At 42.8% G+C, this 15,097-nt stretch overlaps 1 protein-coding gene across 1 annotated transcript in view; it reads right to left on the bottom strand.

The window, feature by feature from the left end:
* Positions 1-218: 218 nt before the first annotated feature.
* Positions 219-15,097, bottom strand: part of LOC308305179 (F-BAR and double SH3 domains protein 2-like) — a 98,720-nt gene continuing 83,841 nt past the window's right edge. The window contains exons 12-20 of the mRNA XM_080749885.1: positions 14,902-15,000; positions 13,496-13,648; positions 11,730-11,861; positions 9,616-9,699; positions 7,941-8,127; positions 7,225-7,448; positions 4,367-4,592; positions 3,337-3,404; positions 219-2,040 (exon numbers count right to left, since the gene is read on the bottom strand). Of these exons, the coding sequence (XP_080606011.1) occupies positions 1,957-2,040; positions 3,337-3,404; positions 4,367-4,592; positions 7,225-7,448; positions 7,941-8,127; positions 9,616-9,699; positions 11,730-11,861; positions 13,496-13,648; positions 14,902-15,000 (1,257 nt within the window). The 3' untranslated portion in view covers positions 219-1,956. The remainder of the gene's footprint in view (positions 2,041-3,336; positions 3,405-4,366; positions 4,593-7,224; positions 7,449-7,940; positions 8,128-9,615; positions 9,700-11,729; positions 11,862-13,495; positions 13,649-14,901; positions 15,001-15,097) is intronic.

The following is a 15,097-nucleotide window of genomic DNA, read 5'->3' as shown; positions in this document are numbered from 1 at the left end:
TTGTGTTGGATTCATGTACATTTTCAGACATTTAACAACTTAAACCCTCAACCTTAATAAATTAAGTATATAACGTGTATAATGATGTATAATAATATCATACATAACATCATATTATCATATTATGATTCCATTAAATCAACACAACACACATTTTATTTATGGTGTTTTATTTCAACTAATTTTATTTCACATTTATTTGTACACAATAAATACTGTTTAATATCCACTGGTATATAACTATGATGCTCAATAACCTCTGTAGAACGTTACACGATGGAAACGTGGGCAGTTTGTAACTGAATTTCAGTTTTCAGATAAAGAGGGCCCAATATAATGCAAAATGGAAACCAAGGACCAGTGGCAAACTAAAAATCAACTCCTCTATTGGGAAAAGAGAATTGAGTCTGACAACTATCTTTTTTTTTCAAACAGAACAGGGTAAACATAAACTTCAAAAATAAGTTCGATGACATTCAGATCTCAAGGAGATCAACGAGAACACACAGCAACTCGGCTGACAAACATCTCTTTTCCTGTGATCAAATTAAACAACATTTCAATAGGCTTTTATCCTAAATCTAAAAATTTACGTCCTATTATTTGCACAGACAGACGTCCATCCGCTCCAAGCTCTGTAAACTATTGATATTTCAAAACAAAAAAATATATGATCAAGGATCATACTCTCACTCTCAACCAAAGACACTACAACAGCTATTTAAGGCTAAATAAAACAAGAGCAGTTAAAAAGAGAAAATTATTCATACCAATATAAGTTGGTCAACAAAAATGTCAAACAAGAACATTTGAACAAACATTGAAATGAACAAGCATCCAACAAAAGAGACCAACCAACAATACTGAAAAGGAATAAAAAGACCTTAAAAAGTGCTTCAGTATTTCAGTCAGTATACATTTCCACTGGGTAGCTATAGCAGCTCAAGGTGTTTTCTTCCTTGAAGATAAAGGCAATGTCTGACCTCTCCACACCATAATATGCTGCTTGTAAATCCTCTGCCACAAAAAGGCAACCCTTTCCTTTATTTCTGACTGAGTTTCCTCATCGACGGCCAATGTTGGCTAGGTTAGGCCTAGATTACTATTGATAATGAAGTAGCTAAATACTTATTTTACAACACAATAGCAAACACGGAGTATGTGGTTTCATACTGTAGGTACTACGTTTATCCCCAAGATGTTTCGAAATTCAACATAAATGAAGGGGAAATTGTTTTCTATTTTACGTTTCCCCATTAAGAGATTCTCCCTACTGAAATAACAAACCTCTTGCTAAAATTGCCACTTTTCCCTTGTTAATGAAACTTTTAGAATAGTTGCTTGTGTTTTTACTCAAAAAAGAAGAGGACCAGCCTCTTCTACACTGGATTTGTATTATGGAGACAACCAGACATTTGGTTTAGCCTGAAGCTACATTTTGAAAACAACGAATGTATATAATATGTATGCACCTCCATTCCCAGCATAACTTTGTTGCATAGTTATCCAATTGTAATAATTTCCCAACCAAGGCGGGACTCTCAGCTCAAGAGCCCAACGTTCAAGAATAGTGTTAACAAAATAGGCACGCTCGGAAACCGAGACGCTACAGACGGTTGTATAGCAAAGAGAAGGAGCAAACAATGAAAAAAATACAAACGGAGCACGAGAGGACATGGCGGAGAAAGACGAATTAAGAGATAGAAAGGCACATGAGTTTGTTCCACCACACTGCTAGCTGGTGCACTGTCTTGTGGGGGAGAAGGAAAAGGGAGAAGGCAACGTGTAAGGGCCTCTCCTCCGCCTTGCTGCTGTGGAGTAGGGATGGTCCCATCGCAGGAGGGGTCGGGTGGTGGGCGGGGATTTCCTCACGTTTTTTTTACCGGGCGCCTGGATCCACCAGGTCCCGTCAGGTTTGGACTGAAGGTTGCTGCTGCCACCACCGGGGTGACACTCCTACACCAGTGTGATCTCCACCTCCTCTCTCCTTTTCACCTGCCCACGGGGATGCTGCTTGGGTGGTGGCGGCGCAGCACGAACCTATAGCGACACAAAGAAGTGGAGAAGGCCATGCCTTAAAACCTCATGTTCAGTGATCATTCTGGCATGTTGCAAAATGTTTTATTGTGCGCAGATGATTAGCTGGCTGCGTTAATACTGTACCAGCGGATGCAAGTAGTAAGTATTTGATATTTGGCTCCTAACTTTGCCTTTATCCAAGGCGCTTTACAGAGATTATGCATTACATTCACACATGCATTCATACACCGATGGCAGAGGAAACCATGCAAGGCACCAACCTGCTCAATGGGAGCAACTAGGGGTAGTCTTGCTCAAAGAATCTTCGACAAGACTAAAGGCCTGTCCATACTTTGACCGAAACCGCCGTTTTCGGTCAAAAGGTCCGGTTCGACTACAAAATGACGTCACTCGCGACTTCTGAAAAGCATTACACCGAATGAGAGTTCGGAAATTTGCACGTCGGAAAGTCCAACTCACCGAACATTTCGGTCAAAGTATGGAGAGGCCTTAACTCTGGGGGAGCCCGGGATCGAACTGGGAACCCTTCAGGAACCCTCCGTGTTCTAATGACGGTTTCTCTACCCCTGAGCCACTGCCACAGCCTCAAGTCTGTTTTAGAGTGGCTACCACTAGAGGGTTTAAGTGGTCAAAGGTTAAGTTTGGTGATTTTGTACATCATACATTACTTGTCTCTAGCATACCTATAGTACTCGGAACGGCAGAGAATATTAGACCCAGAGTCAGCTATCAGCTGACACATCCTTACCAAGCCTAAAAAGCAGCAGCATGCCACCATTGCCACTCTGTACTTATTCCAAACCCCACCTGGCTCCATGTGCTAATGTTTACAACCTAACCTGCTCCTCCAGCGGTGCACTTACACTATGCTTTCTATCCACAGCAGTGTGCTGAGCTGAGGTGGATAAAGCTAGTTCTGTTGTTATGCGTTAGTGAAAGTGTGGTGGAGCTGACTCATCAAATCAGAGTTCAATGTAAGCACTTTGCCACTTTTCTGTTTACTCTCAACTCCCCCGTGGAGCCTAAAATGGCATTTAGTTATTTTTAAGTACCCCAACAGCTCCCTGTTCCAGCCGACAGCCCATTCTGTAGCTTTTCTGAAGGTCCAAGTACTTCGTGTACGGTATGTAAACAGAGTAAATAAGAAAAGATCCGCACACAAGATAGCTACCATTTCCAATGATTTATTATAGTAATAAGCAACATTTTGCCCGCTCTTCCTCAGACTTCTTCAGAGCAGATGTTTAAAACAAGTTAATTTAGGTCATTCTAACAGAATAAATAATAACTACTTACAGGGCGAATGGTTCCAGGGCCTCCTTCACCTGGGTATTTGGGAGGCTGAGAGGAGCCTTGGACAGGACCTGAGGAGTACACAAACATAACCCCATTATCATCAGTAAATGCAATATGTATCAAATGGTCTTTTTCTTCTTGTACAAATCCCTTCAACATGAATTAGTTCAGTACATCAGTGTTATTTAAAACCTACTCCAGTGTTTCTCAAACATAAGGCCGTGAGCCAAAAGGAGTCACGGATACTGTAAATAAGCAAGTATAAAATATAGAGTTTTTAACCAGACATCTCTTTTGGGTCTCGAATTTTTGGACACAAATTTTCATCTCTCTATCCGAGATCTCAGGGGAAAATGTAGAACCTTGTCCTGTGGCTGCGTTATTTGGGGTATTCCCCTCATTACCCTCCCTTCCTAAAGCTAAGAAGGATGCCATGGCCTTTGTCACCCTATTGGCTAGGAGGCTTATCCTCCTGGAAATCCCCTGTCTCTCCCTCACATACGCGCTGGATGAGAGATATTCTTTACTTTCTTAAATTGGAGAAAATTAGGCTTTCCTTGAATGGCTCGAGCGAAAAGTTCTCGAAGATATGGAGTCCTTTCTTCCTATATTTACATAGGATACGCTTCCCTTTCATTCCAGATTAAAGCACTGTGCGAGGTCTGGTGATGTGTAAACTCTGAAAAATGTGTGTTAGGTCGGTAGCTTTGTCGGGTATACTGTACAATAATCCTACCTGTATGGTTAAGCGGACTGAGGTGTCTGTTTTGTAAGTTCATTTTATTTTATTATTATTATTGTTGTTATTTCCTTTTTGTCTTATTGTTCTTGTAAGTGTTTTTATTTTTTTCTCTCTTGTTTGGGGGGGAAAAAATTATATATAATTAAGATGTTTTTTGTGATAATGGGGATATACGAAGCATTGTTAAAACATTTTGTTGATTCATACAATGAATGCTTGTTAAAACACCCAATAAACAAAAGTAAAAAAAAAGAAAAAAAAGAAAAGGTTTGGGAACCCCTGTCTTACTCTGATAGGGGCTTTTCGCTGGTGCCGGTGGTGGCCTGTGGTGTCCATTTATGTAGGCGGGTGGTCGGCCTATAGGAGAGGCTGTGGCGCTGGAAGGGCTGGACTGCGGGGAGCCTAAGGTAGGTGTCTGGAGTGGGCTGCCCTGACACGGGCTGCTGTGGAAGGGTCCGGCCTGGAAGGGGCTACGAGGGGAACGGTCCGACAGGACCGACGTGGAAGGAGAAGCCTGGAACGCAAAGACAAGCAATAACGTTTAGTTCATCTTAGGGGTGGGCGATATGGTGATAAATATCGTTGAGACGATACAATGTCTCCACGATATGTATTTTCACTTCAGAGATATCGTATATATCGTGATACAATTGAGGGAGCCTTGTAAAACATCCTGTTTAATCGTTTATACAGAGATTCATTGCAGAATTCAATTTAAATCTGCATTTTGGTCTAAATCAGTAGTTCTCAAACTTTAAAATGTCAAGGTCTCCACCTAACTCTGACAGGATACAAATGAAACCAAATGGACCCGTACGGGTCCATTTGGTTTCATTTGTATACTGTCAGAGTTACATGCTTGTAAAGTTCAATTTAGACCTCCCAAAAGGAACCCAGAGAGTCTAGTTTTTGTCAAGTACCTTGAAAAATAACCATAAAAACCGACGTGAAAAAGAATCGTGATAAAATCGTGTATCGTGATACAGCTTGGGAAAATATTGTGATATTGTATTTTTTCCATATCGCCCACCCCTAGATCATCGTATTCACCAAGAATCATGTGTCTCTTTTTGACCATAAGAACTAAGTGAAACGGGGGCGCCCGCTGGCCTACTGGTCCAGGCGCATACCACTTAGGCATTGCCACATAGGCATGGATGCCTGGCGGCGTCGCCGGTTCGATTCCCGATCCGGACGACCTTTGCCGCATGTCACTCCCCCCCATTTCCTGTCAGTCTACTGTCCTATCAATAAAGGCATAAAAGCCCCCCCCCAAAAAAAAAATCTTTAAGAACTAAGTGAAACAGTGCCATGCCATGTAAGGTATTTCACAGGTTCTGGGTTTGTTTCCATATGCTACGGTGGGCTCGGGTTCGGTTCTCAGAACCTAAATTGGGCCCTGGATGGTGGTACCATCCCTGAGTTCTGGAATACCAGACATTATAGTACGACAATAGAAACTCTACAAATTTACAACAACGTGTAGAGCTTGTAGATGATCTATGTTTGCTTTGCTTTGTGTTTTTTTAACACAAGAAAACCCATCACAAAACCTCCCAGGTTCTGAAAAGTCTCAGGTTTGGAAGGTCCTGGGTTACTCAATGTGTAGGCTTAATACCAACAAATGAATACTGTATCACTCGTTGATTAAACAACATGAACACTGGGGTGCCCGGTCCAGGGCAGATACATTCACATCAATGTGGTGTGTATGACTGTATGTGTGTTGTCGTGGAATTCTGATCAATCAATAATCGACGAGGCAATTAGGAGACAAGACAATATTCTAGGCAGTGTTGATTTTGTCGACTAAAACTATGACAAAAAATGTTTGTCGACTGCGTTTTTTATATGCCGTCAACAAAATAAAAACTAGACTAAAATGTTGGGGAGGGACTGGTGGAGAAGAGAGTCATTTATGTTTGGTTGCTCTCCGGTGTTGCGGTGTTGCTGAAAATAGCCGATCTACAAGCTCACAATGCGCTACGCTGCGTTGTGAGCTTGTAGATCTGCTATTTTCAGCACACAGCCAAGTGTAAAATCAGTCATTATGATGACATCAAGGCCTGCTAAAATACATTTCAGTCAACTAAATCAACTGTAGATCTAGTCGCCCCAAAATCTTATGAAATTTTGTCAACTAAAACTAGACTAAAACAAAAACTTTTCAGGTGACTAAATTATGACTACAACTAAATGACATTTTATTCCGAAGACTATGACTAAAACCAAATAAAACTTTGCTGTCAAAAACAACACTGATTCTAGGTGGTGATGGTTATGTTTGTGTACATGATATCATGGGGAGAAGTACACTTTACACTCATGTCAGTGGTACGGTAGTTCTGCCAAGAGATACAGGTCAGTCAACATAGTTATACTGTAGCTGCTTCAATGACGAGCTGAACCATAACAAGATAGGCTGTACCAAAACAATAGCTATCAGGCCAAGTGGAGACCTCTAGACCAGGGGGTCTTCAAAGTGGGTGACGGGGCACCTTGGGGTGCCGTGACAGCAGTCCAGGGGTGCCGCGAGATCATTTGATAATATTTGGAATTTATTTGGACACTTGAAAAAATATTATTTTGCATAATTTTAAACTTGAAGTACAAAGTTATTTTCAGTCAGTTCTAACCAAAATGGCTATTATCTCAATGTTATCCTCGCAGCATAATCAAAAAAATATTGTCACTGTCGGGCAGAAACCTCGTATCTCCAAGTTTCAAATGTGTACGTCTTTTGGTAAAGCAAATCCCTGCTTCATCATACAAGACTGTCGCACAAAACTAGTGAAAACAGCAGATCTACAAGCACACAACGCCTCGCATAGTACATTTTATAGATGATAAATACAAAACGAACGGTTTTGGACATACAAGGTTTCCACCCGACAACGACGATATGCTATAAATATAAGGTGCTGGGAGTGAAAATTATATAATAAAATAAAATATTTATGGGGTGCCCTGAGACAAAAAAGTTTGGGAACCCCTGCTCTAGACTCTTACAAGCTATCAAATATCACAATGTACCATAAAGCACATACACATAATCTACCGTTAATAACGTCACACATAATCAATCACGATAACACAATAATAATATAACATGATATCTTGGTTAGTATGTGTGCTCGTGTCCGTACCTGTGCACTTCCATCTCTCCGGTTGTCTCCGTTCTCGCCGGCACAGTTCAGGTCCTCCACCAGGACGGCGGGGAACACGCCGACGACGCCGTTAAACTCGCCCTCCCAGAAGCCGTCGTCCTCGTGCGTCTCCCTGCTCAGGATGCGGATGATGGCGCCCTCCGGGAAGGACAGCTCGTCGTCCGTCTGCGCAGCGTAGTCGTACAAGGCCTTGGCGAACGACACTGCAATGCCAAGAGAGAACGTTCAAGGATTTTTGCTGTAGGTTTCGATGTCACATGCTTACAATACATGTTGTTTCAACAGTGCAGCCTGTGCAATGTCTTAATACTTCCTCAACACTGTGGATAAAATAACAGAAATAATAATAATAGTAATACAATAAAATAAAATAAAACTATATGAGCATTACAAAGTCAGTAGCCTATAAAACACAGCGACTGCAGGTGTTGATAAGTTACATGACTTTTTTTAACGCCACCTAGAATAAACTAATTAACTAACGTACTAATGCCCAATTTATGCTCTGCCGTATGACACAGTCACAAGCTCGAAATAGCAGACCAACAAGCTCTGTGGCGCGTTGTGAGCTTACAGCTCGACTATAATTACGCACAACACCGTTGTATACCGACAATAATAATACATCTTTACTGTCACCAAAGGGATATTCGTCTTCACAGTCTGATGAAGTATGGATTGGGCTTAAGGCTCACCATTGGAGTCTCCGTTGACGGCGGGGCTGGTGGGGGGCTCCGTCTCTGGCTCTGTGGAGTTGCTGGAGGAGTGTGAGCGTGCGTCCAGGGCAGCCAGGGACTGGAGCATGCTGAGAAGACTGTTGGACGAGGGCAGCTGCAGGTACTTCTCTGGAACGTAGCCTACCTGCCCACTACGATTCCTGGCCTGGAGGAGTGGGCAAATGCATAGTATAGCATGTGCATTTATTAACTCATCCAGTGCTTATGACGAGCTTGACGAGCTATATTTATGGGTCCACTCTGCTTATGACGAATATGACGAGTTATCAATTAGCTTTAATAACTATAAAACAAAAAAGTATGATCGCCGATTCGCCGTCCATAGCGCTCTATGGAAGGCCGCTATTCACAAAAAACGGATCTGGATGTTCCAGAACGGAAATGGGGGGGCGGGACAACGACGCCTGTATCCTGTCTGCCGAAATGTCATCCGGTTCAATGTTATGCAACACCAGCGTGGCGCTTCGTCGGTTTCGCTTTGAGCAATGGAAGGCTGTAGTGTTTTGTTGCTTACCGTGCCTGGATCGTATTGTGAATGGAATCGGTGAACCATCGCGCAATGGATTCGCGCGCGCGCCCACGTTAAAGGTAGGCAAAATCCTGGCGGTGTGGACCATTAGAAGGGTCTTAAAAATCACACCCGTGTGAACTGAGCGGTGGTCGTGGAGGCTGCGCAACAGCAAAACAAATATATAATAATAATAATAATTATAATAAAAAATATTAAAAAAATAATAATAATACAAATATATATATATAGGGGGGGGGGGGGGGTGCTTGCTTGCGTGTGAGAGAGAGAGCCATCCATCCATCCATGTCACTCAGGCCACCACTGGTATTGCAGTTGATGCTCAGGGCAGACTAGACTCAACAGCACCTCTCTGGTCACCAGGGGTACTTAGGCTACATACGGACCCACCCACCCACCCACATAGACGGATACACACACGGCCACGCTATGGAGACGGTGTGACCACCGCTCAAAAATAGCGGTGGGTGAGTTAATACTGCCAGAGTTAACCCATTTAGGCCTAGAAATTATTTAAGCTTTAACTGTTGAAAAATAGCAGATATACCAGTAGGACTCCCTAATCGGGAGCTAAGCGACCGTCAGGTCGCATACACAAATTTTAGGATGCAATCGTAGCCAATCAGGAGGGAATATGTTGGTGATGTTGATGACATGACTTTAGAGATACTGTGTACCGCTTTGTGTGATTTTAAAGGGGAAGACCACCCATTTTCAATATTGAACTATGTCATTAATATACCTTAGAGGAGTTGTGTGGGAAAAAAAAAAGTTCCCCCTCTTCTGTGTTGCCTAGAATTGCAAATCACAATGTGATGACATCACACCGTTGTACTTTACAATACAAACCCCAAAATCAATCCTCCAGTTCTAGGCATTATTGTGTGTCATTATTTTGTGCTTTAACTATTGAAAAATAGCAGATATACAAGCTCACAGCGCGGCACTCGGTGCCACACTGTGAGCTTGTATATCTGCTATTTTTCACTGGTTAAGGCATTCAATAATTCTAGGCCTGAACAGAAGCAAGGATAACAGCAGGGTTTCCCCTCCATCCTCACCCAGCTAATCCAACCCTGTATATGAGGTGTTGGTGCAGCGTACCTTGACCCAGTCCTCCATGTCTCCGTCATCAATGACCTCCAGAACCTCCTGCTCCTCAATGGTCAGCTCATCTGGTTGACATGACTGTAAAGAAACAAGGAAACAAACAAGACTTTGTGTGATAAACCTTAACTTTAGTGGCTAGAGCGGCGATTCCCAACCATCATTCACATACAGTATATGACAGATGCGGCTATGGAGTAGGGCATTCACGAATAGCGATTTTTAGTATTCGAATTATTCAACCTCAAAGTATTCGAATAGTCGAATATTCGACAGGACTGGCCAAACTGTCAAATATTAAGTAAGCTCACAATGCCTCGCATTGCGAGGCGTTGTGAGCATGTAGATCGGCTATTTTCACAATATTTATCTGTGGAACCTTGTCACATTAATACCTACAATTTCAAGTGCTTGTCAGGGTGGGGGTCCCCAGTTCAAATATGTTTATTTTGGGGGTCACGGCCTAAAAAGGTTGGTATAGAGCATTAAAAAATTCATCCACCGGGGGCATTGACAATGACAACTCATTCTTATAACTTCCTATCTAGCCAAGCTTTATAAACTATATATTTTTTTAAAGAGAAAACAATAAAAAAAATCTAAATAAGCGAATATTTGACTTCGGTAAACAACGTCGAATAGTGACTTTGATATTCGAATATTTGAATATTTGTTGAATGCCCTAGTTGGAAATACGGTAACAGACTCCAACCTGATTCCGGTCTCCTAAAAAAGATGGCCACCTACTTGATGCCGATACGGGGAGTAAACCGGAGATGGCATGTCTTTCTTTTTTCAGTCTTTTTTTTTTCCTTCAGTCCAATAAAGGGGCAGGCACCCTTTAGAAGTAGGTTTAGAAGTAGTCAACCCACTGAGAAGTGGTGGGGACAGAGACCGGGTACTAACTACAAAGGGAGGCTTACTGGATCCATTTCTTGAATACAGTTGCCAAAGGGATTGAATGAACGGTTATTATTGCATTGTTTTTTGTAAATCGAATTATTTGGTTGTGGTGATTGTGGAAACTGTATAGAAGATACACGCTGAGGAAGACCCAGACGGGTCGAAACGTCCTATGTTTGCTGCTGTGCTGCTGGGGCAACTTGAAATAAAAATTCCAAGATTCCTTTCTAAAGTAAGTGCTGGCATCTCCTTTCTAAAAGTTTTAAATAGAAGAACCTCTTATGATTCATTGAATGGAAACATTGACAGTATTTTGGAATTGTGAGTTTCTCTATATAGACTGCTGCTGCCGTGCAATCCTATTCATAAAAGGACACAATAAACTACTCAGAGGATAATCCTTTCAATGCAGGCACACAGATACAGGAAATCAATCGAAGGCGGGTTGTCTTGGTTTCCCATTGTCTTTGGCTGCGTGCCGGTTGTCTCGCACAGAAAACAGCCGCTCGACAAGCTGGGCTTGAGCTCATCGCGGTCGGCTATCTTTTTGGTGCGAGACATAATGCGCGAACAAGTGATAAGTCAGTAACAAATGAGAACGGTGATTCTACCTTGTAGGAGTAGAGAACTTTGCAGGTGAGAGGGTAGTTCCTAGGGCATTCACGAATAGTGATTTTTAGTATTCGAATTATTCGACCTCAAAGTATTCGAATAGTCGAATATTCGACAGGACTGGCCAAAATGTCAAAAATATTGTGTAAGCAAGAGGCGAACATTGTGAAAATAGCCGATCTAAATGCCCACAACGCCTCGCATTGCGAGGCGTTGTGAGCATGTAGATCTGCTATTTTCACAATATTTATCTACCTAACCGAGTCACATTAAATGTAATACCTACAATTCCAAGTGCTTGTCAGGGTGGGGGTCCCCAGTTCAAATATGTTTATTTTGGAGGTCACAGTCTAAAAAGGTTTGAGAACCCCTGGTATAGAGCATTAACAAATCCATCCACCAGGGGCATTGACAACTCATTCTTATAACTTCCTATCTAGCCAAGCTTTATAAACTATATATCTTTTAAAGAGAAAACAATAAAAAAATCTAAATAAGCGAATATTCGACTTCGGTGAACAACGTTGAATAGTGACTTTGATATTCGGATATTTGAATATTCAAATATTTGGTGAATGCCCTAGACTAGTTCCTACCTTGTAGGAGTAGAGAACCTTGCAGGTGAGGGGGTAGTTCCTCAGCGTACTGGACGGACTGGAGCTGCTGTCGTCCAACACTTCTCCGCTGTCTTCCGTCTCCTCGTCCTCTCGCTCTAAATCCGCTGTGCCCTTTATGGGGAACAAAGTGGCAGATGTCAGTAGGGTTGCCAACCGTCCCTTGAAATAAGGAATCGTAGTAAACTATCATGTGAGCGACTACTCTTGAGATAGGATGAAATGGCCCACGCTCTTATGAACAATGATGGAAAATGTATGACAGCAGAGGTGGGGAGTAGACGAGTTCTAAGAGAAGCGGAATTTTCCGTAGCGTGTGGTAGTTGAAATATATAAAAAAAAATCGAGCTTAACTCATTTTTTCGCAGAGATAATTTAGCTACAGTAATCAGTCTGACATTTTAAATGTTACCTCCCAAATGTATTATTTTTCATTAAACAAAAGGTAGTTCCGAATGAAGCAATCTGATTGGTTGAACGAAATTGCAGTCAAAACTAACTCTGGTGCAGCGCTGTGGTAACTTACAGACAGTGAGGGGTCAGTAGTGCTGTGGTAACTTACAGACAGTGAGGGGTCAGTAGTGCTGTGGTAACTTACAGACAGTGAGGGGTCAGTGCTGTGGTAACTTACAGACAGTGAGGGGTCAGTAGTGCTGTGGTAACTTACAGACAGTGAGGGGTCAGTAGTGCTGTGGTAACTTACAGACAGTGAGGGGTCAGTGCTGTGGTAACTTACAGACAGTGAGGGGTCAGTAGTGCTGTGGTAACTTACAGACAGTGAGGGGTCAGTAGTGCTGTGGTAACTTACAGACAGTGAGGGGTCAGTGCTGTGGTAACTTACAGACAGCGAGGGGTCAGTAGTGCTGTGGTAACTTACAGACAGTGAGGGGTCAGTGCTGTGGTAACTTACAGACAGCGAGGGGTCAGTAGTGCTGTGGTAACTTACAGATAGTGAGGGGTCAGTAGTGCTGTGGTAACTTACAGACAGTGAGGGGTCAGTGCTGTGGTAACTTACAGACAGTGAGGGGTCAGTAGTGCTGTGGTAACTTACAGACAGTGAGGGGTCAGTAGTGCTGTGGTAACTTACAGACAGTGAGGGGTCAGTAGTGCTGTGGTAACTTACAGACAGTGAGGGGTCAGTGCTGTGGTAACTTAAGCCCCTTTTCGACTGCAGCTTTAGCGCCACACCACACTGCACTATACCGCACCACACCGCACCACATAAAAATATCTACATTTTCCATTACACAAAAGTACCACTGTCGGTAAGAAACAAATTGACCCTTTTAACTGTGATTATAATACAATATAGATTTGTATTACAACTATCCTACATTATAATACACTATAATAGATTATAACTGTGATAATAATACACTATAAAGTATTAATGTATTACTATGATAATTATAATAAACACTATAATAGATTATAATAGGGGTTATAACACAATATAATCTATTATCATGTATTACAACTATATCCTGGTGGTCTAAATGAAAAGTCAGTGAGTGATCAGTCATTATGAAGTGTTTGGCCCTGTTTGGCCTAACTCAGACCTACTCTAGAGTGGATACTTTTTAGTACCACGTTTAGTACCACTTTCACACCACTCTACCCAGGTCCTTGTAGTGGAAAACCTGGCACAAGTGGGCGGTGTGGTGTGGACTGGACTGGAGTGGTGTGGTGTTGGACCTGTGGAAAAGGGGCTTTACAGACAGTGAGGGGTCAGTGCTGTGGTAACTTACGGACAGCGTGGGGTCGGTGGCGTTGAGGTTGGCCCAGCGCTCGTTCTCCAGCTCTTCCATCACCTGGTTCATGGCGCTCTTCAGCCACGTCTCCACGGCGACCCCGGCCTGTCGCAGCAGGTCCAGGCGCGCCTCCGCCTTCACCTTCACCGTCTGTGACGTCATCAAACGGAGAGAAGACCGTAAACAACACGGCAGAGACGCGTGTATCAAAACACCATCTAACTTCAGTTAAGACCCGCCTGCGGAAGCTTGTGATTGGCTGAACCAACCGGAGGTAGGGAGCGCTCTGTTGTGTTCACTTAGACCGCGCGGAGGTGACAAAAGTTGGGAAGATTTACTATTCTGGTTCTCAAAGAGTCGGGTCCTGAGATTGTACAAATGGAACCCTTAACTTAAGGGATTCCATTTGTAACAAACAAATAACTGGAGATCTGAGATGTAGTGAAAAAAAGTACTGAAAATTGGAAAGTAAAAATACAGTACAGTACTTGAGTAAATACACCACACTGAATATTATGGGCAAAATATAGTAGCAAAAGTAAAAGCATTTATTATGCAGAATACCAATTCCAGACCTTAAACAGTATATCACATGTATATCAAAACGATATTGATTAATTAACCTTGGAATTATACTCAATTACAGTACTTGTTAGTTACTTTACATCATTGACTGAGGGGAGATGTCTTCAGTCTTCAGTTGGGTTCAGTGAGAGTATCACAGACAGTATTTGGTCAGATACACAAAAATGTGGCTGTGGCCCACTTCTTAGGGTTCTGTGAGCAACAGGGCTATTATCCCCCCAAAAATAAATAAAATAGGACCAACCTCATTCAGTAATACAACGGAAAACCAAAAGGATATTGATACTGGGCCATAGCCGTCCCCACACAACAGGCTCTGGTGTCATGAGGGAAAAAAACTAAACCTCATCTTATGCTGAGCCACTAGGGGGCGCATGTGGCTTGAGGCTGAGGCTTGGACCCCTTGCAGAAAGCTGAGCTGTTTCAAACACACACACACACACACACACACACACACACACAAGCAAACATGCACGAGCGCACGTGTGCACACACACACGCGCGCACACACACATGCACGTGCATGCACACGTGCATGCACACGCACACACACACACACACACACACACACACACACACACACACACACACACACACACACAAGCAAACATGCACGAGCGCACGTGTGCACACACACACGCGCGCACACACACATGCACGTGCATGCACACGTGCATGCACACGCACACACACACACACACACACACACACACACACACACACACACACACACACACACACACACACACACACACACACACACACACACACACACACACACACACACACACACACACACACACACACACACACATTACCTCTGCCCTGCGAAGATTTTGTTTGGCCGCTTCCATCTTGATTTCCAGATCAGCGTGGTTCTGTTCTGAAGTCTCCTGTGTCCCAAACTCCTCCATGGCCTACACAGGCAGTCACGTGACGAAAGAACAAGGCGTCAGAATGATTAATAATTGCAGCAACGAGGAAAGAGAGAAAGGAAAAAACAGGAAATTGTAA

The sequence above is a fragment of the Nannobrachium achirus genome (assembly GCF_963921795.1).
Source record: "Nannobrachium achirus genome assembly, chromosome: 19".
Classification (NCBI taxonomy): domain Eukaryota; kingdom Metazoa; phylum Chordata; class Actinopteri; order Myctophiformes; family Myctophidae; genus Nannobrachium; species Nannobrachium achirus.
This window is presented reverse-complemented; position numbering and strand designations above follow the sequence as displayed.